Genomic DNA, 26,276 nt, shown 5'->3' on the forward strand with positions numbered 1-26,276 from the left:
AACTGACTCACCAGTGTGAACAAGTATTAAACCAGACAGGTTTAATACAGAGAAAGGAAACAATCTCTCAACCTCCCTTCTCTTTTAAGAGGTCCCTCACGGAGTATCTGTGATGACAGTGGTCCACAGGTGACAAATCACACCCTGTACACATGGGTCCCCAAGCTGGGCTGGAAGCACATTGGGATGCTCAGTGGGACAAAGTGTTTGCTGGGGTTCTTCCCTCATTGGTGGCTATCTCTTCCTGCCTGCAGGCTGCACCCCAAATCCTGTCTTTGCAAACAGCCGCTCAGCCACAGGAGCGAGGGCCAGGGATGCTCTCAGAGCAGCTGCAGCCTTACTTTGAATCACTTGAAGCCCAAGGATGTTTGTGGAGGCCCTGGTAGCCAGGAAGTCATGCTGGGAGATGGCATGAGACTTACTCAGTGCCTGGATGGATGCAGGCTGGCTGTGGAGGGAACAGTGGAGGCTGCTATGAGCCCTGGTTGGGAGCACTGGGAGCTCAGGCTTATTTCCCAGGCTGGGAGCAGGGCTGGGCCATTCCAGCCCTACAGGACCCCTGCACTGAGTACAGCTGGCCATGGTGTCGTGCCTGCCTGAACTGCCCTGCCCTGGGGACACATGTGAAACCCTCGTGTCCTGAGTGAGCTGTTGGTACCCAAACAGCTAAAAGTCCTGGTTACAGCAGGCCAGGGTTTGTCTCTGCAGTCTGAGTTTCTCTTTTTCTCTGAGCTCTTCCATGAGGTGCCTGTCTCATCACTGGAGAGGAGATTTGTTTCAGGATGCAGAAAATGCCCTGCTGGGTGTCCCCACGTCTGCCTGCTCACTTCCAGCCCTCAATGCATCCCGACATGCAAAAGTCCTGCCAGGCAGGGATCAGGCAGTGGAATCTAGCTGGGATCAGGGCTGAGGTTTACCAATTCCCCTTCTTTGCTTCCCTCCATGCCTTTGCTGCAGCCTCTGGAGACGAGGTGAATTTTTTTCCCTGCTGATTCAGCTCCTGGAGAAAAATGCCCTGTCTGCCTGTGTGGCTGAGACATGCCAGGTGACTCAGAGCACATCTAGGGAGAATCAGACTGAGCTGGTCAGGGAGCCTGCAAATGTCCTCCTCTCTGGCACTGAGCAAAGACAGAAGTCCAGGTCTGTGCTTTTTTTTTTTTTCCTGTGCTGGAAAGGGGAGCCTTGCTGGGACTTGGACATGTCTCCTGCTGCAGCCAGTGCCTTGGGCCTTTGGATACACAAGAGATTTCCAGGAGCTGAGGGAGGCATGACGGCTGCCAGTGGGGATTTGCACCGGGGCTGCATCATGCAGACTGAAAACATTGATATATTTGAACCTCAGATCAAAACTTCCTCTTCACAGCAACCCCAGGCTTTCCAAGCATGTGGCTCAGAGCTGGCTGCTAACAGCTCTGCCCAGCAGCCTAGGGTCATTTTCAGGAGGAGTGTTCTCATAGGAGCCAGAGAGAGGAGAAAACTTTGGGCTGGACTCAGGAGGTGCCTGTCTCTCATGGGGCTGAGGGACCCCAGCACTTCTGGAGAGGTGACTGGGGAAATGTGAGGGGAGTAGGAGGAAAGCAGAAGGACATGTGGACATGAGGGAGTGGCAGTGTGGGGAGCCAGTATTTTGGGGTTGCAACTTTAAAGGGTATCAGTGAATTCCTCATCGCAGAGGGAGGGGGAGGAAAACTCAGTATAGAGGAGAGCCAGACATAGGGAGCGCTGTTCACTGCAACATGTCTCCAGCTGCTGCCCTGAACCATTGCTACCCCCAGTCTCTCCCACTGCCCTGAGCTATTAAACTATGTGGAAAAAACAACAGCACTGAGGTGTCTCCCAACTCCTTCAGCCCAGCACTGTTCAGTCTGGCATCTCCCACAACCCTACCCTGATCCGAGCACAGACACAGTAATGCTCCCAAGGAGCACATCAAGGCCTTGTTTGGGGCTGCTGGCCCAAACCTCAGGCACTGGGGGTACACATGGGAACTGTTCTTGATGTCCTTCCCTCTACCCACCCCCTCCCAGTGCAACATGACCCACAAGCTGGCCAGTTACCAGAGAGATGGGGCAGATCCTGCCCTGTTCGCAGCCCCTTTTCCTTACCACATCTTTGGGCTCAGCTGCTGCCTTGCTGTGCTTCTCTCTGCCTGGCTCCCAGCTTGGATCTTGCTAAGCGTTGGGGTCATGCACAGCGTATTAACATGCTTAGCCTTCACACACGACATGCTTAAGCTGTGTTTCCAGCCCCATCTGAGTGGGAGCAACTAAAACCAGGCAAACAAAGGAAGAGATGGAACTTTGCAAAAAGAAAAACACCTTTATTTTTAAACTCTTTCTTTAAAAACATGTTTGTAAAAGTTTACAGCATAAAAATAGTATCTCATGGCTATAGATGTGACATAGTACAAATCCTACAAATACATCTGTAAACCTAGGAAAATGTTAACTCTTTGGTACCTTAGTCTGATCTCTGTGTTTCCCTTTGCCCTCAGGATGGTTTTGGACAGACAGCATGAAGGCAGGTGCTGCTTCTGTTCAGAGATGCTGCAGAGTGACAGCATGATGCCAGCAAGGCAGCACAGCAGGAGGGGGAGAGGGCAGAGGGCACGCTTTGGGCAAGCTTTGCAGTTCTGGTGCAATCCATGGAGGAGGAAAGGACAGGAAAGATGGGATGCTGCAGGCCTCCCAGCATGAGTTGGCTTCCCTGACTCCTCCCACCCCTGCAAGAGCCATCTCTCCGAAGTACTGCTGGAGATACACTGCAGCAGTTCCCCTGCCTTTGCCAAAGCCAACTGGATCCATCTTGGCATGTCCCAGAGACTTCAGTCCTCCAGGTGAAACATGGGAGTTAGGCTGGGAGCCCAGCAACCCATGTGCTGGCCCATGAAATCTGATTTTTTGACAATACCTGCCTTGCCTTTGGCAAGTTCTGCAGACAATGTGGTGCCTCCACTGTTACAGTCAGCGCTGGACGATCAGCACCCAGGCAGGGCTGGGATCTGCTGCAGGAAGGACCTGTGCACAGCCCAGGAGCTGCCCAGTGAGGACCTGCAACTGCCCTGGCTGCTCTCTGCCTGTGCAACCACCCAGGGCAAAGGCTGCCAAAAGGCTGCCGAGGGCTGCCAAGGGGCAACCTTCATGTTCTCCAAGTAGGAGTGCAGCCAGGCTGTGTCCCCGCTCCCCGGGACTGGCTTGCCAGCCCACAGCTCTCCTGTCTGCAGAGGAGATCCTGTGGTTTGCACTGTGAACTGGCCACACCGATCCTGGGACCTGAGCTAAGCACTGAGCCTGACCAGAGCTCTTCCTCGTGCCTGTGCGTTGGAGCATGGGGTTTGCCTCCTTAACACATTAGCTGACATCTCATTTTAGAAAAAGGTCCCCAAAGGAGACATCTGTGAAATCCCCTTCTCCAGATGTGCCCAGCTTTACACAGGCAGACCTTGGGCTTCCTCATAGCCAAAACCCAAACCACTGCCCAGTACCCTGTATTTGTGGTGCTGTCTCTCCCCCAGCCCAGAGCCCTGACTGGGAAGAAGGGGAAGAGCCGTTTCTCACTTCTGGCTGACTTCCTTCTGGCTGCACATCTGCACTGCACTTCTGCCTCCTGTCCCCATAGGACTCTGCCACAGTCCCCTTGGCAGGTGAACAGAGACAATTTAGTTACAAGTAAAGTCCACTGTGCTCTAGATTTCTTAACATGACACAAACAAACACTAAATGTGACACTCTCGCTTAAAAAAATAGTAACACGCTCAAACTGAGAAGGACAAAAGGATTAAAACCTGCGCACACATCAGTCTGAGAAGCATCTTAAATGTGGAAAGAGACACCAGAGTGTCACATTATTTTCTGGGATACAGTTAGGTATGTATGAAATAGTGACTGGCAGTAGCATTATGCATATACTGGTGCTGATAACAATGTAACAGCTGTAAAGTAAAATATAATCTACAAATAAAATATTGCACTAGAGATGGACCCAAGCTGTGGCATATGTCCCTTTTTGGGGAGCTCAGTTTGGGGCCACCTCTAAACACAAAAACACACCCAAACAAAAGTACTGATCATAGAAACTAAAAACCCAGAGGGACCAGTTACCTTCAGAGTCTCACCGGAGAAATTATGGCTACAAAACCAATGCGCCCAGAACAGCCAACCATTTCTCCTGGCTCTCACCTGCTGGGCCATGCAGGGACTGGAATGTTGGCAGCAGAGAGAGAGGGGGCAGGGGGTTGGAGCTGGCTCCCCAAGCAGAGAGAGTTTGTCTGGGGGGGCTGCTGTAAGCCTCAGCCCTGCCAAGCCCTCTCTTTGAGGAGACTTGCAGGGATACGTAACAAAACATGTTGGCTGTGCCCAGCTACCAGCCTGTCCCTGGCTGAGATCTGCTCGCTGCAGCAGGTGTGCGTGCCATCGCTAAATGGTGATGGGAATAGTTGAGTAAGGACAGGAAAGTACCACAAAGTGCAAGACTTGGCCCTTGCAATCACAGGACCAAAGACAAATATTTGGTCATATCTCTGGAGTGGAGAACGGTACCATTTTGCAAAGACTCTGACGTACCTACTTTAAGAAGGAAGAGGAAGGTGGCATTAGCACCCTGTCAGCAGCCAAAGAGGTTTTGATGCAAAGAATAATTTTAATAAATCTACAAAAGGCACAAAATGCAATAGGCATCCAGGTGTACCTGAGCTCCTCCAGGAGGGAAGAGAAATAGATCTCCTCTTTCAGGACTGTGGAAACTATTTGATAGTGGGAAATTAGTAATTTATTTAGTAATTAATCTGCACAAGATGGAGTTTAGTGTGGGATTTGTGAATTAAATAAGAAAATGGCCAAAGAGAGGGATAGAAGGGGTTAACTGATGGGAAAATGTTTGGGCTGGACAGAGGTAGTAAAAGTAGCTCTCTAGGGTTGCTCTCGATGCTAGAAATATTTAATAATTTTATTAGTCAGTCCAGCCCAAAAATAACAGTTTGTTAACAAAATGTGATGATGACCCAATGTCTGGAACAGCAGGGAGTATCTTGGTTAGAAATGCTCAAAGAGTAGAAAGACGTAGGTGCTTAAATTGGTTAAAGGATGACTCCAAACTACCAGTATGTTGTGGCTGGGAAAAGGCCAACATTATCCAAAGCTACACCAGGCAAGTCAAATCCAGTACAGACCAGAACTATTAATGCCCTATGCGAGGTCTAGATTTGACCTCACCTGGAGTACTGGGTACTTCTGGTTACCTTTGATACGGAATGACAAATTAGAAATGAAGCTGGAGCAGACAGGGACTATTAGGATGATCTGATGCGCCATCCTATGGGCTCAAATTGCAGTGATACGGATCCTACCAAGCACCTTACATGTTAGAAAAATAAAGTGCTCTGACCCTAAGGATCTCATAAGTTATAGCTTCTCCACAGTTAGGATCATTTAACGAACTGTGGCCACAGAAGATGCCTCCTTCATTACAAGCATGAAGAGCAGAGCATGGAAAAACAGTTGTCATTCACAGTGTGTTTCCTATGGATGATGGGGAGTCTGACCACATGGGCTGAAAATACACTCCACAGGCTGCCAATAAAAGTGCTATTTCTTATGTTCACATTTTACAAAGGACATCAGCCCACAGAACACCTACTCCTCTTTTAGTTTCATAAATGGCAGCATCACAACGATAGACAACTTAAAACAGAAACTGTTTTGCTGGGGATTTCTGGAAGAAGTTTCATATTTTGAAAAAAAAAAAAAAAAATTCTCAGTGGCTTTTAGGTGGCAGGAGTCCAGCAAGATGCTGATTGAATTTCTGAATTTCTAAACCTTCCTGTGCGGTTTTTGTAGGATGCACAGAGATGTGCATGAGTAGGGCAGCAAAGGGGTTAACAGGAGTGGGGGGCATGCAGCAAACACAGCTCCATGCAAGGCAAAACTTCTTCTTTCAGAAAAAAACAAAAACCTGCTAGTTTCTATGGTGTCAGACCTGCAGTTTTGGGGGTCCGGCTTTCATCTCTGCAGAGGTGGGATTCACAACCGATTTCAAAAGCCTGGTGTTCCTCCTGCTTTTGAGTCTCCTCATTCAAGTGCCAGATGAGAGCACAAGAAGTCCCAGGCCTGCCTGTGAGAAGCGAGGAAGGAGATGAGAAGCAGGAGGAAGGTCTCTGTCCTTTTATTCTTCAAAACACTTTCCAAGAGAGAGGAATCTTCCCTGATTCCTCTTTCTCTGCTTGATTCCCCATGACACTTCATCCACAGCCCTGGCAGGCTACAGGTGGCTATGTCTGGCCCCCAGAAAGTGGCAGGGTATGACATACGCTTCAGCTGTGACCAAACAGCTTCCCAGGCTCTCCCTTTCTCTCTTTTGAGATGTCCCTGCGTTGGTGTTCTGGCATCCTTATTGCTCCCCATAGTCTTACTATGACTCAGGAGGGACTGGTGAGACTTCCCATCCTGAGAAAGGGTGTTTGGGTGAACAGTCTATCAAAAGGCAGCCCTTGCTTCCCAAAGATAAGGCACAAAGATTTTGCAGCTGGCAGGGTTATATGATTTCCCAGCAGATGAGCTGGGCTTAGTGGCAGTGGATTAATGAATAGACATATTGCTTCCTTATACTGGCCCTGGCTAGTGGATTAATATATTTGTTCCCTTTAAATCTTCAATGGAGAATAATTAGCTTAGTGTCCACACAGATGACACAAACAACACTGGACTGCCCTCTTTTCTACTACAACACAGTCGTTGTGAGAGCATTTTGAGTTCCTGGTATGCCCTTGGGGTTCCTGGCACCATGCTGGGCACAGAAGGGTTCAGGGTGTAACAGCCTCTCTAGGTGGGTGCAGAGCTGTGCACCAGAGTCATGGGTACCTGTAGTGCTTGTGATGCTCTATCCACCACCGAAGAGCTGTCAAGAAAGGAAAACTGTGATTCAGTATCTCTGAAACACTATCTGGTCTCTCCAGGACTTGGCTGTGCTTGGAGGAGGATCTACCCAATGTACTCTTGATCTCCAGCAGCTTAAGGTTGGTGTTCCAGGTTCTCTACACCCCAGTAATGGGCTCCAAGCAAATCATTTGTCCCAGTGGCATTTCACAGAACCGCAATGTGACTGGTGCTGAGACCATCAGAGAAGTGCTGGTGCAGAGGAGATGAAACTCATTGCCATGGAGGAGGAAGAGGCTGGAGTATCATCTTAGAAATGCAGAAAGTGGTGTCTCTTGTGGAGATCCAACCCACGTCTTCCACTTGAAAAGAAGATGTTGGTCTGTGAGATGTCTCCCTCCTGCAGTGGTTTGATCACCAAGGAGGATGTGGCAGTGATCTGGAAGGTTGCTGGCACTAAGCCACCTCTTTGTAAGGGGGAAGGGAATGGCAATGGGGAAAAGTCTCTAATTCCCCATCCAACACAGGGAGACAGGAGGGAAGGAGGAATGCTGGGAGGGACAGGTGGGGATGTCCCGATGTACAAGCGCAAAGCATGGCTCTCTGTGGTGTCTGGGTCAGCCCCTCAGCTGGCCTCTCCATAGGGAGATGCAGAGGCAGCCCAGCTCTGACTACAGGAAACTCTCCTCCACCTCTTGGTGCCCTGTGGTCGGCTCCTGGCAGCCTGGCTGTGGGTCGCATTCCTGCTCCTCATCCTGCCGGAGGCCCAAAGGGCTGTCACAGGATATTGTAGATGATGTGTTTGCCTCGTTCAGCATAGAGCTGAAGGGAGACAAGAGAGAGAGAGAAATGAGTGCCTTGACCCAAGTCCACCAGCTGCCAATAAAAATGTTATTTCTTATGCTCGCACTTTACCAAGGACGTTACCCCACAAAACACCTACTCCTCTTCTAGCTGCATAAAATAGAGGGAGAGGATTCCCAACAGCTGAGAAGTGTGTCGAGCTCCCAGCATCCCCACTTTATCTGAGCATCTTTCCACAGGGGAACAGACAATATCGGTTGGGTCTATTCAACCCTCAAATACAACATAGAGCTGGTTGGGTTCTGCAGACTGTGTGCCCTCCTTGTGAGTGGGGTCACTTGTCCCCAGCTGTGCTGGCTGATGTATGGGGATGTGACATGGCACCCTATCCTAGCTCATGTCCCAGCTCCTCTGCTTCATCGCCACCCCTGCAGGCTCATGCAAGGTCACAGCCCCTCAGGTGAGGGTGACACTGCCCTCCTTCTCTCCCAGTAAACCCACCCCTGGTCTATCCCTCAGCAGAGCATCTCCATTTCCTCGAGGCCCCTGTTTTTAGATTTGAGCAGTCAGGGGAAGGGACAACATTCAGAAGCAATGTTTTTACCTGGCCCGACTGATGGAGGCCTCCTGAGGGAGATCGCAGATTGCCTCAGGCTTGGGGTCGGGAAGAGGGATGATATAATCATTCTCACCCCCATTCTGGTGCACGGCTGTGTAGAGGATGCTGCCAGTGGGGGAGCTGGCAGTGAGCCTGGCATTGTTCAGCCCAGGGATTGTGGGCCTTGTGCGGACAACAGCGGGGTGGTCACTCTTCATGAACTCTTCGTCCACCTGCTGGTACCTCTGCTCTCGCAGGGCAGGTTACCAAAGAAACGGGAAGGTCTCATGAGTTGAGAAAATGCACTTGTGTTTATTTGCTTTCCCTGTCTGCTAGGCTTTTTCTAGAGGGGCTGGCTTCTTCTAGCTGGGTTCAGCTACCCTGACTCCACCAAAGACAGGTCATGAACATTTCCTAAGGGACAGATCAGCGGCACAACTCCACAGCTCCAAAATACCAAACAGTTGGAGACAGGTTTTTAATCTCCTGCCAGTTCCGATTTCCACAGTTGCTGAGACACCGGCTGCCTGTCTGATGATAGCAGTTTTCTCAGCAACATCCCCAGGATGCCCAAACCACCTTCATTGGCTGTTCAAACTAATGCAGCCTTAGTCACAGCAAAATCCTCTGGCACAACAGCACTGAACACTGGTCTCCAAACCCTGACTGAGGGCCCTAACAAAAGCAGGCACCTCCACAGAGCACTGACCCCCTTCTGTCCCTCCAGCACAGGGTCTTTCGAACATACCTTTCTGTAGCAATCCACCAAGAGATTTCCCATAAGCACCACCAGCTGTGAGAAGGATGGTCTGATCTCAAACTTCTCCTCCCAGCACTTTTGCATGATGTCATAGCTAATAAGTGGGAAGAGAGAGCACTCTGGTGAGTTAGCAGGTTAGGAAAACAGAGGCAGAAATGCTGTTGCAGTTTGTGTGAGGCAGGCCCAGGGCAAACGAGTATGGGCAACACTTACATTTCATCAGAGGCATGGGTGGGTTTGGACATCCGATAGCCACGTTTGATGGCGTTGTAGAACTGTTCATTCATAGGCAGTTCTGGGTATGGAGTCCCCCCTGGGCGTAAAGGGAGAGAAGGAAATCAGGCTGGTGGATTGCATGCCACCCCAATGCCAACATGCATTTCACACCAGGGTTTCCTTTTTTCTTTACCTTTCCTGTTTCAATTCATTTCCAATTGGCAACGTCAGCATGAGAAAGAAGGAGACAGGGAATGAAGTGCTATTCTGACTGATAACGTTGGGACTTGGGGATTAGAAATGTATTTCTATTGTCTCTGGGAAGGGATCCTGCTAACATGCTATCAGACCTACAGACAACACCATGTTCTCCAGGGCACTTACCTAGAGTGAATATCTCCCAGAGGAGAATCCCGAATGACCACACATCGCTTAGGGTGGTGTAGAGGTTGTTGAAGATGCTCTCTGGAGCCATCCACTTAAGGGGCAAGAAGGTCTAAGAGGAAAAAAATGGAACAAGAAGAGAGTCGGCTGCATCTACTGCACTTGTTGCAACAGGTTAAGAGCCTAACACCCAATTTACAAGCAGAGAAGCCCCTTCAGAGCTGCCTGTCAGCCCAACACATCTACTGACAGCTGCTGTTGGCCACTTCTTGGAGGGACCAGTTTCCTCTTTCCTTGTGCAGGATGAGCCTAGCAGACAGGAGGAAAGAGTGGGTGTGCTATATCCGTTTCCATCGCTGTCTGCCATGATGATGAGCTGTCACGGTGTGCATTCTCTGTTCCCTAGTTCTTGAGGAGTCCATTGACTTGCACAACATGACCACAACACTCCTGAAGGGAGTCCAGACCTATCTGGACTTTGGAAACCTGAGACCAGGCTGGAGAGGGCAATGGGATGACCAGAAAAGAGACAAAGGACACATCCAGCTTTTTTCTGCTCTTACTCACTCAGAGTGATACACAAAAAGGAGCCTCACTTGACCAGATTGTATGCAGTACAGGCTGTGCCGCTCCTGGGATTTGCTTGCACAATGAACACCAAAATAATCTCCAGGAAGGATTACAAAGGGGCCCAGTTTCATTTCCCATTTTGAAAAGGAAAAACAGCTATGCCAAGGCTGGACTGGAAAACCCTCAGCCCCTCTGCAGGAGGGTCTCCCTGCCCAGGCACTGAGTGCCTGTCTGACATCCCATGCAAATGGGAGAAAGGCCACAGAGAAGTAAAGTAATTCAGAGTAGATAAAGATTGGGGTTTGAGGGGCCTGGCTCCACTCTCAGCTCCCCCAGCCCCACTTTCTCTGGGAATTACGTGGCCTGCTTTGCTTGGGGTTGCATGTTCAAAAATGCTCCAGAGTTGGAGTGGATATGCTGCTGTTTAAGTTATCGGGGAGGTTCTGGGGAAGCTCAATTACAGCTTCATCCTCTCCTGCCTCGAAAGATAGGAGACGTCTTTCTGGAAAGTAGCTGCTTGCAGGAAAACACTTCCTTTTACCCTGTGGTCTAGTGGTTAGAGCAGAAGTCTGTGAACCTCTTCCCAGAGTGGCCAGTGATTCACTGCAGCACCGTCAAGCAGCCTAACCTTGCAATCATCCTGCCTGCAGCTCAGGACTGGACTCCACGCCGTGCAGGGCAGGGATGCAGCACTGCTGCCAGTGACGGGCTGTATGGGGGACAAGCCTTAGTTTTGCTGCTGCTGCCCAGGCTCTTTTGTAAGAGCCTGGACATAAGGGCATGCAATTCTGCTACTCCATAGCGTGCAGAGAGCATCAGGTGCAGGATGGTTGGCCATTCACACTGTCTCCTGGGATTCCTGCCCTGTCACCAGCCCTGGGCACAATGATAGACAGGCGATGCACAGGGGGAGAAGGTAGGGAACGCTGGGCCCAGAGCTCTGGGAAGAAGGGGCTTGCATGGCTCCTGGTACTCACGCTGCCTTTGGAGATATAGTTGGAGTCCCTCATGATGTCCCTTGCCAGGCCAAAGTCACAGATCTTCACCAGCTTCCCTTCACAGATGAGGACATTCCTGGCAGCCAGGTCACGATGAACACACTGTAGAGGGGAGGCAGGGCACTGTCACTGCGAGGGGTCCCCAGACAGCCCGAGGAATCAGCCCAGCTCCAGCACTAGCTCATTTCTGGGGCTGCAGGGACAGGAGTCACCTCACATCATTTGAGGCATCTCGTCCACCTCCGGGGACAACTATGGCTCAGAGCCACTTGCAGAGCTACCACATTTTTGCTGCTCACCTGGAGTGCTACCCCCGTGAGAGCAACAGGCATGCAAATCTGAAAAGGACAATTTGAACAACCCAGCAAAGAGGGGATGGCAAAGAGGGGTATCTCCATCTCTGTCTGGGCAATCCAACACAGCAGTCTGAAGACATCAGCATTACACCAGCCTAGCTTGTGCCTCCTGGTTTGCCAGCATGTTGGATATTTTCCATATGAACAGCCCTGAGGTTTGATCAAGACCCTGCCAGACATTACTAGCAAGCATAGTGGTATTATGCCACTGTAAAGCGGGACAGTGGGAAGCTGTGGGAATCTGGAAGACCCTCTTCTGTGCTCCGTGTGGGAGCACTGACCATGTACTTTTGGGGATCAGACTGTCTGTCTGGAGGCAGACAGCCAGGAATTTCTCTCCGCACGTCATTGATGTCATGCCTACCCCTCTCTTAGCCCTGCCCTGTGTGATGTTTCACACAGTCCAACTGTATTACTGCCTGCCCTGGGCTAAGCCAGACTTGAGGAAATCCAAGAGCCTAGTTCTCTGTGGTGGCTTAATTTCCACTAAACAAGCACTTCTGATGAGGCCTGGGGGGCTCAGAGCGTGTGGTGTGATAGAAGTGTCCATGGAGAGTAGTAGTTCTGCTGTGGAGTGCCTTGTGCTTTAGCACAGAGAGGTTGTCACTGTTTGGTCATCCTGGTAAACAGGGATAATATAACACAGCTGTGCTGCACATGGCTTGGGAGGAGCTCAGAGTCAGGGAATTTGAGGTCTGAAGCTCGATCTAAGCCAGGGTTAGCTGTCACATGCAAATATAGTCATGCTGATCCCCAGGGCTGTGCTTCCAAAGAGAAGTGGTCAGCAGCTCTTCATTTGCACAGCCACTTCTCCCATGAGAATGTTGGCATGGACAGAGGGACAGCGAGCGGAAGCTGACCACAGGACATGGCAGAGCATTGTTGTCCTAAACCACTGCAGGCATTACGGGCCAGCTGGCATACGTACATTTTTGGAAGCCAGGAACTCCATTCCATTAGCCACCTGGAAGCTGAAGCCCACTAAGTCCATGTAGCTGAGGAGCGGAGACTCGTTTATCAGCGTCACCCGGTCAGTTCTTTCAGGAGCTGGCGGGCAAGCAGAGATGGGTGTTGGTGTTACTCAGCACACTCGTGGGCTGCCCACCAGTGGAAGGACCCACTGGGGATTGCTCTGCCTCCAGCAACAAAGGGACAGAGCCAGGAGCTCCCATTGTGAGGGCACCTGCCACCACTCTGGATTGTCCCGAAGGTGACCTTTGTAATATTGACCATCCATCTCTGCAAGCAAAGGCATCCAGCATCCGAAGTGCATGCACCTCTCCCTCCCGCTGTGACTGAGCTGTTACCTGATGGGGAATAGCTGTCCAGCTCGTATGGGGTGCCGTAGTTAGAGGACTCGATGTCAGCGTACTTGACTTCACCCTTCATGTTGGACATGGGCACATAATCCAGGGAATCATCCTTGCTCATGTCCATGTAGCCCCCATCACTCTCGACAGACAAGGAGAGGTGACTGTGGGGGGAAGCCAAGAGGTTACCCAGACCCAGAGGAGAGGGCAAGATGCAGGGGATGGGGGCAATTATTTGTGGGACTGCAATTCCTAAACCTGCAGCTGCAGCACTGGAATGTCCCACACAGGAGGGAAAGAAGCCCTGCATCATGTATGTAGAGAAGTGCAAATGGCACTGGAGACCTCCTTCTACCACCTAAAAGCTCAGGTGTCCTCAGTGCTAGCTTTCAACAGCCCTGCCATATTCCCCCCCAGGTGTCCTAGCCCACAGACTGAAACTTCTTATGCTTTCCTTGCCTGGCAGAGCACAAGTTTGGCTCAGCACTCGAGCTCGGCACTGGGGAGGGCAGGAAGGGAAGCCAGGGCCACAAAGCCCCACAGGTGTCCACAGGGCAGGAGAGCAGGAGACCGAAGCCAGAGAGGGTAGGCAAAACCCTCCACCTTTGCTGTGCATGTTCCCAGGCTGGCCAGGTCTGGCCTAGAGAAGGCTGGACTGAGTGGGCTTGGGAGACTACTCTTAGTGCTTAGGAGGATCTCAGCTGCCCTTCAAGCAGAAAGTGCAGGGGGCTGTGGTGCTGATGTCCTAACACTGCTCTATTTTACTATTGTTTTGGCATGCTGGAAGGAAATGTTGCTTTCTAACTTCCCACGGGACCGCTTCTCTGCACTGATGTGCCTGCATCCCTTACAGCTGGCAACATGACGAAGGACCGTTTCCCTTTCCTTGTAACACCTATTGCGCAACTGCACTCCTTCTAATACTTCTCCCTTAGGCTCAGTAACAATGCAACCTGCCCTGAAAATGCAGAACTGAAGTCTCCAAGGGCTAAGACATGCTGGGAAGGCCTTTGTCTCTGTACTCAATGCGTAGCTATGGCTATGCCAATAAAGTTAACGATGACAGGGAATATTCCCAACTGGCATGGAGCACCTGGCGTGTGTACTAGCAAACTCAGCCTCCAGGACACACAGATTGCCTCTGCTAACTCCGTGTCTGCCAGGAGCTGTTTGGAGGTTGCTGGTTGGCACGTGGGCTGGTCTCACAAGGTAACAGAGCAGCCAGCTGTGTCCCAGTGCTGAGCCAGCATTTATTTTACTAGTCTGGAGGAAATGTAGGTATCCTTCCTGGCAGTACCAGCCTCCCTCATTGATGGGGGCTAGGATGGGGTAGGGACCAGGGAGGAGGAGAGTGCTGCTGTCCAGGTACCTCTGCACGTGGTCCTCCTTGGTGGTGTTCCCATACACCTCTGCTTCTCGCCGTGCCTTCTCACCGTAGGACTGCAGAAAGGTGTGCTTGTTGCGGTGCAGGTAGTCCACCAGGTCCCCATAGCGGCAGTACTCAGTGATGATATAGATGGGCCCTGGTGGGACAGAGCACCTGTGTTAGCCCTGCCTCAGCCCTACTTGCTCACTGGGGCAGCAAATTTCATCCCACAGGGACATTACCAGATTGCAGAATGTCTAGTCAGGGTCAGAGGGAAAGTCATCTTTCTGGTACTGAGCATTTTTGGAATTTGAAATTTGTGTTTGGGGAGGCAGGTGGGAGTTAACAGAAACATGCCTTCTCAGTTTCAATCAGGTTGGAAAGAAAGGCTTTCAGACCCCCACAAGACTTTCCTAAGGGAAGGGTGAATCATTCTGAACCAGAAAGCAGGAATTATCCTCTCTGAGGACAGTTCTCCTCCTTAGCACAGCCCAGGGCATCAGGGAGAGGAAACAAGGTGCCTGTGGCTCAGTTACCTCCTTTGGTGCAGGCCCCCAGCAAATTGACGATGTTGAGGTGAGGTCCCAGGTGGCTCATGATCTTCAGCTCGGACATGAGGGCTTGTTTCTCACTGCTCCGGGCGGTGGCTGTTGGGGAAAGCCGGTGTGAACAGCAAGGCAAGGAAGGGAGTGCATGGGCACTGTTTGAGCTTGTGGCTTTTGGATAGGGGAAAGGGATGGCGTGAGGGCAACTCACATTTGAGCATTTTGACTGCCACTTTCATGGTGGACTGTGAATGGCTCAGGCCATGGGCTGTTGCCTCCACCACCCGTCCAAAGGCACCAGAGCCGAGAGTGCGTCCTGCAAAAAAACAACGAGGAGACAAAGTTGGCGATGGTCCTTGAGGAGGGGTGGGGAGAGGAGCTTGGAAAAGACAAGTGCCCTGTCTGAAATCACATCAGCCTTGCTGCAGTCACTCTGGTGGGCATGGAGGTGGTCGTGAGCTATGATGTTTGGGGCTGGGGCTTGTTTCCATCTGACTGAGAAGGGAAGGAGCTGACAGCTGTAAAAAAGGATAGCCAGGAATAACCCAGTGTTTCATGCCAAAGGGGGCAACTGACATCCCACTGTGGTCCCAGATGGTCCCTCTCTCCCAGGAACACATTGTATCTCCAGGGATTTCTGTGCCTTTTCTGGGTTGGTGTCTTTTGGAGACCCCAAACCTATCACCCCCAGATAGCCAGGACTGCAGGGGTCCATCAGTGAGACCTGCAGAGCCTTTACCTAACACCAGCTTGTCCCTGGGCACCTCCCAGCTGGAGTCATAAGGGAGCTGCATGGGATCCACGTAGATGTACTCGTGCCCATCTGAGCTAACCGACTCGATCACCTTCCAGCGGATTTCATACCGAGGTTTCTGGAAAGGGGAGCAAAGGGAAAAGAGAGATCTGAGAGGCTGAGGGTCAGAGAGGGCGTGGGGGATATGGATGAGCTTTGTTAGGGAATCATTGGTCCTTGCAGCCATTGCCTTATTCCCCATCTAGCCTACAGACACGAGGGGCATGCAGGGACTGATGGAGGCCCCATGGTCCTTGGCACAGGTGGGACATTGTCAAGCTCGTGCCAACAGCTTTGCTCTTCCCAGCCACCTTAACATGGGGGTACCACTGTGGCAGCCTGGGAACACTCTCCTCTTTTACCTTCTGCCACAGGACAATCAGGATGATGAGGGAGATGACGGTGAGGACCAGCAAGGCCAGGATGACAGAGATGATGACCACCTTGAACGGCAAGGCTGCAACAATATCAGGAACATCTGTCAGAATCTTCCACCTCGGGGAATGGAGGGGACAGCAGCGCAGAGGGGTCCCTGCACCCTTCCCCTTCTCTCCTGTAGCCACTGTTCCTCTCCTGCTATATGCCTCCCTCCCAGACATTGACCCTGAGCTCTCCTCTGAATGGGGGAAGTCCTTATTCTCTCTTCCTGGGCAGACCTGCCCAGCACTTACAGGGCCAGCACCCCAAGGATAATAGGGTGATGGGTTGTTACAGCTTGTTGAAGGGCTTGCTGCCTTGGGAGAGGTTTGACCATGGGAGGGTGTAAGGAGCTAGAGGGGCTGGCTTGCTTGGGGGAGAGCTGCCAGCTCTGGGACTGGGTTTAGACTATCCTTCCTCATATTTGGGATGTTCAGCACATGGATGTTCTAGTCCGTGGCACCATCTAGTGACCCACGGGTTAATAACAAGACACCGGGGACCTGCTCAGGCACTGTCATCTTGCCTCCCTGGAGGGATGACCCTGCCAGTGGTGGGAAGAGGATGTCCATGGCTAGTGAACATAAGGGCTTCAGATTCTTCTTGGAGCAGCTTTTCCTGCTCAACCCAAAGGAGGCTTTGAATTGGGCAGAACTACCCAAGTTTCCTGCCTCCAAGGACTGCAGTCATCAGAGGACAGTCCTGGCCCCCAGTACCTCCAGGCTAGAGACACAAAGAGAAAAGTCTGGCTCCCCGCTACTGGCTCAAACACTTCCCTCAAGCCTTACCATGTGGGACCAGAGTGATGTCCTGGGAGTTGGTGCCCAGGAAGTTTTGCACAGTGCATCTCAGGAGCAGGGGCTCATCCACCCTGTGCAGCTGCAGGGTGCTGTTCACACGGTACACCTGCAGCTCCGCGTGGTACGTGGCGTTGGTCTGCAGACCGATCTCTGCAGACTCGTTCCCCAGCAGCCGGGTGGGCTGCCCTTTGGTGCTGCACCTGGTCCGGGGGAGGATAAAGGCACCTGAGAGGCAGTTGGGACCACACGCCACCATGGGATACCCAGACGTGTGGGCCAGCAGAATACAATAAAATAACAGTCTGTTATTCTAATAGATGGGAGAGTCCAGCCATTCCCATGGGATCCATCACTCCACTTACCATTTGATGTCACTGCAAGTAGACCAACTGATCTCTGGCTGGGGCATGCCTTCAGCAGAGCATGTTACAGTCTGCTCCCCGCTGCTGGCACTGCTGTTCTCCTTGAGATCCACCACTTTGGCTGGCACTGAAACCAAGAAACAGTGACAGGAGTTAATCGTCCTTTCTGACTGCAGGGTGGAAGGGTAATGTGGTTCCACTGTACCCCTAACATGGCCTGGGGGTGTGGAGACAGTGAGGTAGGACTCACTGCATCAATCAAGTTTCATTTTTGAAAGCTATCAGTAAAAAGAGAAAGGCTGGAGGAGACCTGTCCCTATCTAGCTTGCTTGGGAGAGCATAGGCGAGCACAGGGGAAAGTCCTAGACATCAGAGTTGCACAATCATCTACTAACTTGGGGCAGGGCATGAAGGCCAAGCTGCTGGTGTCTGCACTGCCTCCCTCTCCCCTTGCTCTGAGACCAAGTGTGGGATATTTCAAATGAGCACGTTTCTTGCTTGACTGCTTTTCCTTTAAATAGAAGCACTCTGGAGCTGTAGTCAGAGGAGTAAGGGCTTCAGCCTGTGGGTCCTGCAGCAAAGGATGGAGCCATCCCCTGAGACTGCCCCCACACTCCTCAGCCCCATGTCTGCATGCCCATCCTCACCATTTATCTGCAGATGAAAGGACAACTCCTGCTCATCATCCTCATTGGAAGCCCGGATGGTGTAAAATCCTCCTTCTTCCTGCTTGACCCGCACTAGCACCAGAGACGTCTGGTACCTGGAGGAGACACAGTCCCAGAGTGATGCGTGTGGGAAGGTACCTGGAGACTGACAATGCTCAGAGGCAATCAGCTCCCATCCATCCAAGGCATGCTCAAAATCCACTCACGGAGAGGAATTCAACCACAAACTGTGTCCAACCAGCAATATGAATGTTTCTTTGTGAATTATCCCCTCCACACACCCCAGTGGGGAATGATGGGCCCTCACCTGGTTTCTGACAGGTTTCTGCTGGTGATGGTGAACTCGCTGCTGCTCTCCATGGTCAATGTCTTGTTGTTCTTCAGCCACACGATGCTGGGTGGCGGGTAGGCCTCCACCTCCACCTGGATGGTGCGGCTCTTGTGGACCTCAGCATACACTGTGTGGGGCAGGTGGGTGTGGAAGCGCACAAAGCCACGCTCTGAGAGGGGACAGGAGAAATAGAGGGTCAGAGAAACAAGTCCCTCTCCAGCCCTTTGGGCAAACATGGATCTGGAACAAAACATTCAGAACACCCAGAAGTGGTGGGGCAGCTCCAGATCCATCCCTCAAGGCTTCAAGCTTGTGTCCTATGGGAGCGTGGGTGCAGAGCTGGGCTGGAGCAGAGGTGCTCATGGAGCAAGCTGCATGTGGGGAAAAGGCTGTTATCTTATGGGGATGGGGCAGGTTCTCTTAAATTACGTGAAAGAAGGACAGATGCAGATGGGAGGTGGTAATATGACCTCACATCGCCTTGGCACTGCACAGTGCAGAAGAGCTCTTACCCATACCCTCAAGTCTCTTAAAGGGTCACAAAAGCCATGGTGGGAGATTTAGGATGTTTTGAAGCCAAAAAGTGGGCAGCAGTGACAGGGGCTGAGGGTTGGCTTTTTGCCATGGCTACTTGGGGCAGAGGCAAGGAGGGAAGAGATCTGGAGGCTGTGCAGAGAGAAGAGGGTGTCACTCTGGGGCATCCTGCCTGGATGCCCACGTGATTTGCTGGATTTGGGCGTGTGGGCAGCAACACACCGATCACATGGACTGTGATGTCTTTCCTGTCCGTTTTCTCGTGGTAGCCCTCGGAGACGTTGCAGATGTAGGTCCCACTGTCCTCCAGCTCTGCATTCTGGATGATGAGGATGGAGCGGATCTCGTGGGTGGATCCGGGCAGGAAGTCGGTCACTGGCTCCACAGCCTTCCCTGCCTGCCCAACGGGGACATGAGATACAGTCTGAGAAGTCAAGAGCATGTTCTGCCATTGGAGCTACAGAGCCAGGCTCATAGGGAGGGAGGAGGAGAGGGTGGAGGATCCCAGTCTAGCTGCCACAGGGACAGGGAACACGCATGGACCAGAGACCACTGAGACAGACTGCCTTAATTCAAGGGTCTCCCCATCAAGCCTCCCTGTGTGGCAGCAGCAGCAGCATCCCACAACTTCTGCCACAAGGTGAAGCTTCCTATGAAGCTTCACTTAGAATATTGACGAGTGATTGCCATGGAACATCTGGGCAAAGGCTGGAGCTGCTGCCTGGAGCCTGTGGGACTGAAGCACTCACCTGCTTGCGGGGATAATCCCAGTTGAAGTTGACTAGCTCGTTGCCGCTCACGGTGCACATCAGGGTAACGTTTTCTCCCTGACGCACTATGGTCTGCACTGCGCTAATGGAGACGTTCACAGATGAGACTGTGGGAAAGGAGAAAAAAAAAGAATTATTAAAGAAGCAAGGAATGAGTGGGCAGCTGGACCATTTATGCTGGGTTGACTGGTCCACTGGAAAGTCTCTTCCCTGAGGGATGGAGCTGACGCTTTGGCATAACCCATTCTCTAATGGAGACAGGACTAAATCCAGCTTCCAAATTGATCAGGGGCATTGCTAAAGAGACAGGGAGAGAGCTTTGCTGTTCCCTGCCACTGGGCTGAAGGAACATGCATGGCTATGCTAAGACAATGGCAACTCACCCTGGATCCTGTAGACATAAAAGGTGTCTGAATCCACCTCCTGGTCATCCACGATTGTCCGGCAGAAATAGGTCTTATCCTCAAAGAAGCCTTTGAATCCCTGTTGTGGGTCATAAGCAGCTGGGATGGGATTCTCCACCTTTTTCTCATAGAGGGTCACCTGCATTTGTGGGTTTGTCACGCGGCATGGGATGACAGCCTCTGTGTAGCCCGTAATGAAGATGAAGAGCTCTTCAGAGGTGACTGTGGGGAGGAAGACTAGGGAGGGATCTGCAGGAGAGAGGGAACACAGGTTACAGAAAACTGCTTGAAGCTGAACCAGGGTTGCCCTGTGTTCCTCCAGAACTTCTCCAACACAGGGCTCTGTCTCCAGACTGGTGGCATGCTTCTTCCCTTACTCCCCATGGCAATGTAGATCTGCCATGCCATGGGCTTGCCAAACCTCTCCTGGGAGGGTGAGAGAGACCCAGGTACTGCTGCCTAGCTCCATTGCCTCCCCTACCACTTGTCCCAACACACTACAGATGGGCATCTCCCATGACCTGGCATACCAGAGACATGCCACAGCCAGATGACCTGCCATGAGGGCTCTCCTGAAATGGGAAGAAGGTTTTGGGGAGTCCAGGTGCTTGGAGACAGAATGATAATTCAAAGCCCTCTTTCTCCTGGTTACTAAACCGTATGGAAATGCAGAGACAAGGACATGCTGTCCCCTACCTGGAACGTAGATGTACAGGGCTTTCCTCTCTGCTGGGTCTGGAGCCTGGTCAGGGCTGTAGGTGCATGCGTACTCCCCGGTGTGACGGCCTGTCACGTTCCTGAGGGTGAGATTGCTGATGAAGACACCATCCCTGTGCTCCAGCGAGGCAACGAGGGGCTGACCCTCCCGTTCCCAGACCAGCATGCTGTCCCCATAGCATAAGAGGGAGAAGGTGCTGTGGAGGCCAAGGACAAGCTCAGTGTCTCTGGGTTCGACGTGCAGCCCGCTGCCCCCAGATGTTACCTCCAGCAGACCTGGGAGAGGAGAGAGATGAGACCAGATTGGATTCCTCTGAAATCCAAGGAGAAGCATGCTGGAGCACAATCTCATGTCAGTGTATTTGGTTTGTAGTGTCAGCCTTTATGCTGAAAAATAACCTTTCTGGATTTCTCCTCCTTGGAGTATCCACCACTGACAGATATATGCACTCTTCAGATATGTTCTGTCAGCTTCAACCTTGGTGGGTCACCCTTCATTCCCTGTACCTCCTGAAACCCTTACTGGAGAGGAAATAAGACATCACATGGTTTAGTAATGTTCAAAGTTGCCCATGGTATCTATAGCAATGCTGGATGGAGAACCCCCCATTTTTTGCTTTAATTTCATCTGCCCTCATCCAACCTTTCTGCAAGGTAACTGCACCCTCAATGCCATCCAGTGCTGCCCAATTTCATCAGGCGTAGAGGAGCAGAAGGCTGGCTTGAGAGGGATTTGGGGCAGTCATTGAAACTGGGTGTGAACAGAGCTGTGCTGGGAGACAGCCATGCTGCGATGCTGTTGCACCAGCCCAAGGGGCATCCTTGGTGAGGTCATGGCTGGAAATGGGAGTGACCTGGGCCTCCCCCACATGTTTCTCACATTCTTGGCTTTTATGCACCCTGTGAGCTGGTCTAGACGGTCTGGGGAGCTGACAGTATAGATAGTACTGCTGACCCCAAAATGAGCCTGTCTCTGTAAAGGCAGACAGGTCTCAGATGCACCTTCAAAGGCTTGGAAATTTAGTGGGCAAGGGGGACAGGAGGAGATGAGGCAATTCCCAGCTCTGCTGGCTGCCTCTCCACAGGGACAGTGTCAGACAGGACACAGACAAGGGTGAAACAATGTCAATTTACAAGAAAGTGAAAAAGGAATGAAAGCAAAACCTTGAAGGAAATCCTTTGGAAACAATAGAGCAGGCAAGGTCTTCCTGAATGGCTCCCTGTGTCTCTCCCAGCTTCCTCGCTTTACCCTTTTCCCAGATGTCCCAGTGGAGGTGGGACATGTGCTCCTCCCCAGCGTCCCCATGGGTGGCCAGGGCAGCTGGGGACACATGCAGCAATGCTGTAAACAGCCCAGATGCAGCCAGGTGCCCTGTTGCCTTGCTGGGGAAGGGGGGTGTGATTGTATGGATGGGGTCTGACCAAATATTTCCTGCTGTCCATAATGTCCAGTTAATGTCTCTGGTGTCTGATAAGGGCTGAGTGCACCTGGCAGTGCTCCCTCTGCAGAGGTCTCCTAATTCCACCCGGCTGTGCATCAGCAAGAAGGAGGTGGGGACTTTACATCCACCTGCCATAGGACTGGGTCAACATGAGCCCAGACTCAAGTCATCATGTGCCTGGAGCACGCTGTGCACCCCCATGCCTCCCCATGGCATTGTCCCTTTCCTCCCCCTTTGCCCCGGAGCGAGTATCCCAGGGCAGCATCCCCGCGCAGGGCCCAATCCTGCACACACCTTCCCAGCCACAGCACTCACCAGTGAGGATGAGGAGGCAAAGAGATGTCTTCAGAGAGGGGCGCAGCATGGTGGGCTCTATGGCTTGGTGGCTGAATCCTGCCAAGAGCAAAGCAGGATGAGCGTGGCGCTGCTGGCAGAGGAAGGGTCCCTCGGCTGTCCCAGGTAGGGGGATCCCCGAGCCCCCACCTGAGCCCCAGGCTCCCTTCTCCACCTCAGAAACCTCTCATCTTTTTCCAGTTTTCAGCCTTTCCCTCCCAGCAGGGTGGTTGGTTCCCCCTCACGCTGGATCTGCTGAAGATGCTGCTTCTAAGGCATCTCCCACTGGTAAACAGGGATTTTGCTGGAGGCTCCAGCAGTTGTGTCAACTCTTGCTCATCTCTGCTTGAAATGCCGCTCCTCCCGCTGCAGAGCCCTGCCTTTCTCCCTCCCTCTGCTCTACCACTTGCCTTTTTTTTCCCTTAGTTTTTGCTTTTCTCAGTCCCAGTGACAACAAACTTGCTAGAAAACAGATCCCCTTCCAACCCTCCCACATTTTCTCCTTCCAATGAAATAAAACAAGCCCAAAGAAACCCCACAACAAACTGAGGTTTTTTGTATTTAACTGTTAAATAAAAATATTTGAAGGGAATATTTAAGAGGACTTTTTAGCTAAAAATCCCTTTTATCAACATTTCTCCAGAAACCTTTTCCACAGAGCATTTTCAGCCCTCCCTGGTGCAAACCGTGAGCCCAGAAGAGACAAGGCCAGATCTCCCTAAGAGCAGTGGGGTCTGTCCCCCATGTAATGGGGTGACAGGTAACCTTCCCCATCATGCCTGCAGGGACAGGGATGAGTATTTCTGAAAAGCAAAATGAAGAAGCTAACAAAGGAAAGAGTAAGGGCAAAATCTTCATCTGTGCCTGGACAAAGCTGGGGGGAACTGAGTTCAGTAGTCCTGAACTCGGGGATGCTCCTGCATGGAGCTGAACTTCACGGCTCAGTCACACTTCAATCCGGGCTGAGCTCCTGCCCTGCTGCGGGGCCAGCTGCCCTCTCCCAGCACAAGAGGCATTTTGAACGTGCTCCCAAGGCAGACCCTTAGGACAAACCCCCATGATGCCAGCACAGTGTCATGGGGAGCTGCTCGCCAGGCACAAGGATGGCTAGTGGCAATCTAGACTTGCTGGCCTGGCCCCAGGCACCATCCCTTACTGAGCGGCTCTGCCGCCGCTTGGCCCTGGAGTGGCCTCCTGGTCTGCTTGATGTTAAGGAGGAAATGGTTTTTAAATGACGTGCGCTTGTCAGATGTTTTTATTATTCTCTTGCTTTGGCTCAACAAAAGTCTGATCCACCAGCAAAGTCTTCCAGGTCTCCAGCTTATTCAGCAGCTTCTCTCTCTTCCCTGCAGAAAACCCCTCTGTGACTCCTTTTCTCTTCTGCATTTGCCAGAGGGGATGAGAGCACTTATGGGGATGAGAGCACTGGGGGTGGGTAGGATGAAAGGACAGAGGTGAAATTCAGGCTGTAAATGAATGTGACCTCACTGCATCCACCCTCAGAGACCACCACTGCAGGAAAGAGGAGAAGGATGGACAACCTAATCTCACCAATGCCCCCCAAGGCACTGCCATCAGAACAATCAGCTTTGTTTCCCAATTCTCCTTTACAGAGCTGTGTGATTCATCCATTATTCAATGTTCAAGGTTGTAAGGACAACTGAGATAGTCTCCTTTCACCTCTCCCTGCCTGCATGCACAAGCCAGGCTGTATTTGCCACTCCCTCCCCCAAATATCTGCCTGCCTGCAGCTAAGGTTTTCCCAAGACCATGTCCAGTTTTTAGCTGCCTGTCCAGCTTCATGGCTGTCACTGTTAGTCCTGTTGCAGGCGAGATCTTGGCTTCCTCTACCCACACAGACAGATCCCTCACTCCACCAGTGATCTCTGGAGGATCACTGATGGGGCAAACCACTGCTGTGCTGGAGCTGGGGAGCTGGACGCGGGTGCATGTGGGTGCTGGGCTAGCACGGTTGTTGTTGGGCTAGCATGGATGTTGTTTCAGCAAGCAGTGAGACCTCTGCAGCCTTCGCCTGCTGCCTCTGGCCGCCTCCCCTGTGTTCATAGCTGGTTTTAATAAATCTGCTGGTTTTGCAGAAAGGCATTTTGCTTGAAGATGCTTCCCAAGCAGAGTGGGAGGGTGGCAATGTCTCATGAAAAGTGGTGACCTCTCCCTTGTTTGTCTTCTCTGGCTGGGTGAGAGGCACACTTGGAGGTGCTGAGCTCTGCCTGTCCTGAAGGATGCATGCAGAGCCTGGCTAGCAGAAAGACAAACCTTTCTCACCCTGTCACGGGGACACATGTGCTTGCACATGTGGGTGCACACAGGCATTTCACAAGGGATGCAAATACACTCAGCTCACTGCCAGTCTTGAGAGCACTTGTTGTTTCCCTCTTCAATCTCAGCTTTTGTTCTCAGCAGGAACAGTAAGATGCACCCTATGAGTGCCAGAAAAGGAGGAATTCAGGTGGGTGCAGCCCCCACTCAGTGATCCAAAAGCAGGAGCCCAGATGTCATCCCACCCAGGGACCCAAACACAGGCACCTATACGATGCTTAGCTGCCTTGGATTGTCTTCCCCCACCCCTATGGGTGAGCAGGGTGCCATGGACCCCTCAGCTTCCTACATCCTTCCCATGGCCCAAGACTCGAGCATTTTCAAGCCATGGAACCATTTGCCTCCACCCATCCTGACACATGCCTGGAGTCCAGGCAGGGCCTCCAGCAATGCCAGGTCCAGCACCTTTCACTCATCTTCACAGCAACCTCTCACCTTGCAGCCACTGAGGTGATGTCCCAGCACTCCACCCCTGTGTTATACCCCTCACCATCCTCTCCTCTCCGCCAGCACGGGTACAGACCTTTTCTCTGCTCCTCTCCATCACTGTGATGCGAGGACAAGCCATCCCTGGCCTGCCAGGCCAGGGAGCTTTTCTCTTGAGCTGCACTGTTTATTATTCTGAAAGAGGAATTTGGCTGGGAGAGGAGACAGGAGGTCAGCTGGCTCGCAGGGGGGCCGGGCTGGCTGGGTCATGCAGCCCCGCGCCCACACTCAGCCCCACATGCTTGTGGGGTGGCTGTGCTCTCCCAGGGGCTCAGGTCCTGGGGGATACACTGGGGCTCTGCTGAGTGCCATGGGGGAGGACCTCTGCCCGCCAGCCTGCACGATGCATCTCTGCTTGCCTCTGCCTCAGTGAGGCCTGGAGCTGGGCACCGCGGGACCGTGAACGTCTCAGTGGGTTTTGAAGCCAAACAAGATACAAATACAGCCAACTGTCCCCGCCTGGTGACACAGCCACATTGTTTGTCCTTCACTCTCTGTAATCACATCAGCCCAGCCGTCACATTGCACACGTAGCTGCAGGAATGTACCCGACAGATGCTCCTCCTCTGGACACCGAGAGCAGCAAACGGCGTTTGCAGGAGTGACGAGGGAGAGCTGAGCCAGCTCCAAGGCTGTCAGGTTTCCCAGCCCACTGCTGCACTGGTGAAAGGAAAGCATCCCAGGGCCAGGCACCACTGGAAGCCTGTTTGAGCATCTCTAGCCTTGTGATCTTGCAGAGTGTTGCATGAGGCGACGGGATCAACAGGGGCCCTCTGACATCCCTGAGCAGCAGCAGGGCTGTGCAGAGGGCACCTCGGGCTCTGATGGCACATGGAGCTGTGCCCTTACAGACAGGACGCAAGCGAGAGGGCCAGAGCAAAGAGGTCAGATGGCACATCCAAGGCCATGCAACAGGGCCAAGGCTGCGCCAGGATTGGGATTGTAGTCTCGTGATTCCTCATTTTATAACTTCACAGATTCTTCAGAGCAGCCTGCTCCCATTTCTCCTGCATCCTAAATCTTACGACAGCTGAGCTTTCTCCTCCACCCCCTCTCCCACTCCCCCACTCACTGCTGTGAGCGGCGGCTGGGGGCTGATGCCTCTG

The 26,276-nt window shown here is 52.2% G+C and overlaps 1 protein-coding gene across 1 annotated transcript in view; it reads right to left on the bottom strand.

The window, feature by feature from the left end:
• Positions 1-2,305: 2,305 nt before the first annotated feature.
• PDGFRB (platelet derived growth factor receptor beta) overlaps positions 2,306-26,276 on the bottom strand; it is a 34,482-nt gene continuing 10,511 nt past the window's right edge. The window contains exons 3-24 of the mRNA XM_033006092.2: positions 22,330-22,407; positions 20,552-20,848; positions 19,835-20,104; positions 19,431-19,558; positions 18,904-19,078; positions 18,124-18,316; positions 17,796-17,911; positions 17,149-17,275; positions 16,775-16,986; positions 15,932-16,026; positions 15,516-15,648; positions 14,988-15,092; positions 14,768-14,878; positions 14,235-14,388; positions 12,863-13,029; positions 12,484-12,602; positions 11,179-11,301; positions 9,632-9,743; positions 9,245-9,344; positions 9,020-9,125; positions 8,278-8,516; positions 2,306-7,691 (exon numbers count right to left, since the gene is read on the bottom strand). Coding sequence (XP_032861983.1) covers positions 7,541-7,691; positions 8,278-8,516; positions 9,020-9,125; positions 9,245-9,344; positions 9,632-9,743; positions 11,179-11,301; positions 12,484-12,602; positions 12,863-13,029; positions 14,235-14,388; positions 14,768-14,878; positions 14,988-15,092; positions 15,516-15,648; positions 15,932-16,026; positions 16,775-16,986; positions 17,149-17,275; positions 17,796-17,911; positions 18,124-18,316; positions 18,904-19,078; positions 19,431-19,558; positions 19,835-20,104; positions 20,552-20,848; positions 22,330-22,378 — 3,282 coding nt within the window. The 5' untranslated portion in view covers positions 22,379-22,407 and the 3' untranslated portion in view covers positions 2,306-7,540. The remainder of the gene's footprint in view (positions 7,692-8,277; positions 8,517-9,019; positions 9,126-9,244; positions 9,345-9,631; positions 9,744-11,178; positions 11,302-12,483; positions 12,603-12,862; positions 13,030-14,234; positions 14,389-14,767; positions 14,879-14,987; positions 15,093-15,515; positions 15,649-15,931; positions 16,027-16,774; positions 16,987-17,148; positions 17,276-17,795; positions 17,912-18,123; positions 18,317-18,903; positions 19,079-19,430; positions 19,559-19,834; positions 20,105-20,551; positions 20,849-22,329; positions 22,408-26,276) is intronic.

Source organism: Tyto alba, unplaced genomic scaffold (genome assembly GCF_018691265.1).
Source record: "Tyto alba isolate M040663 unplaced genomic scaffold, T.alba_DEE_v4.0 Super-Scaffold_17, whole genome shotgun sequence".
Taxonomy (NCBI): domain Eukaryota; kingdom Metazoa; phylum Chordata; class Aves; order Strigiformes; family Tytonidae; genus Tyto; species Tyto alba.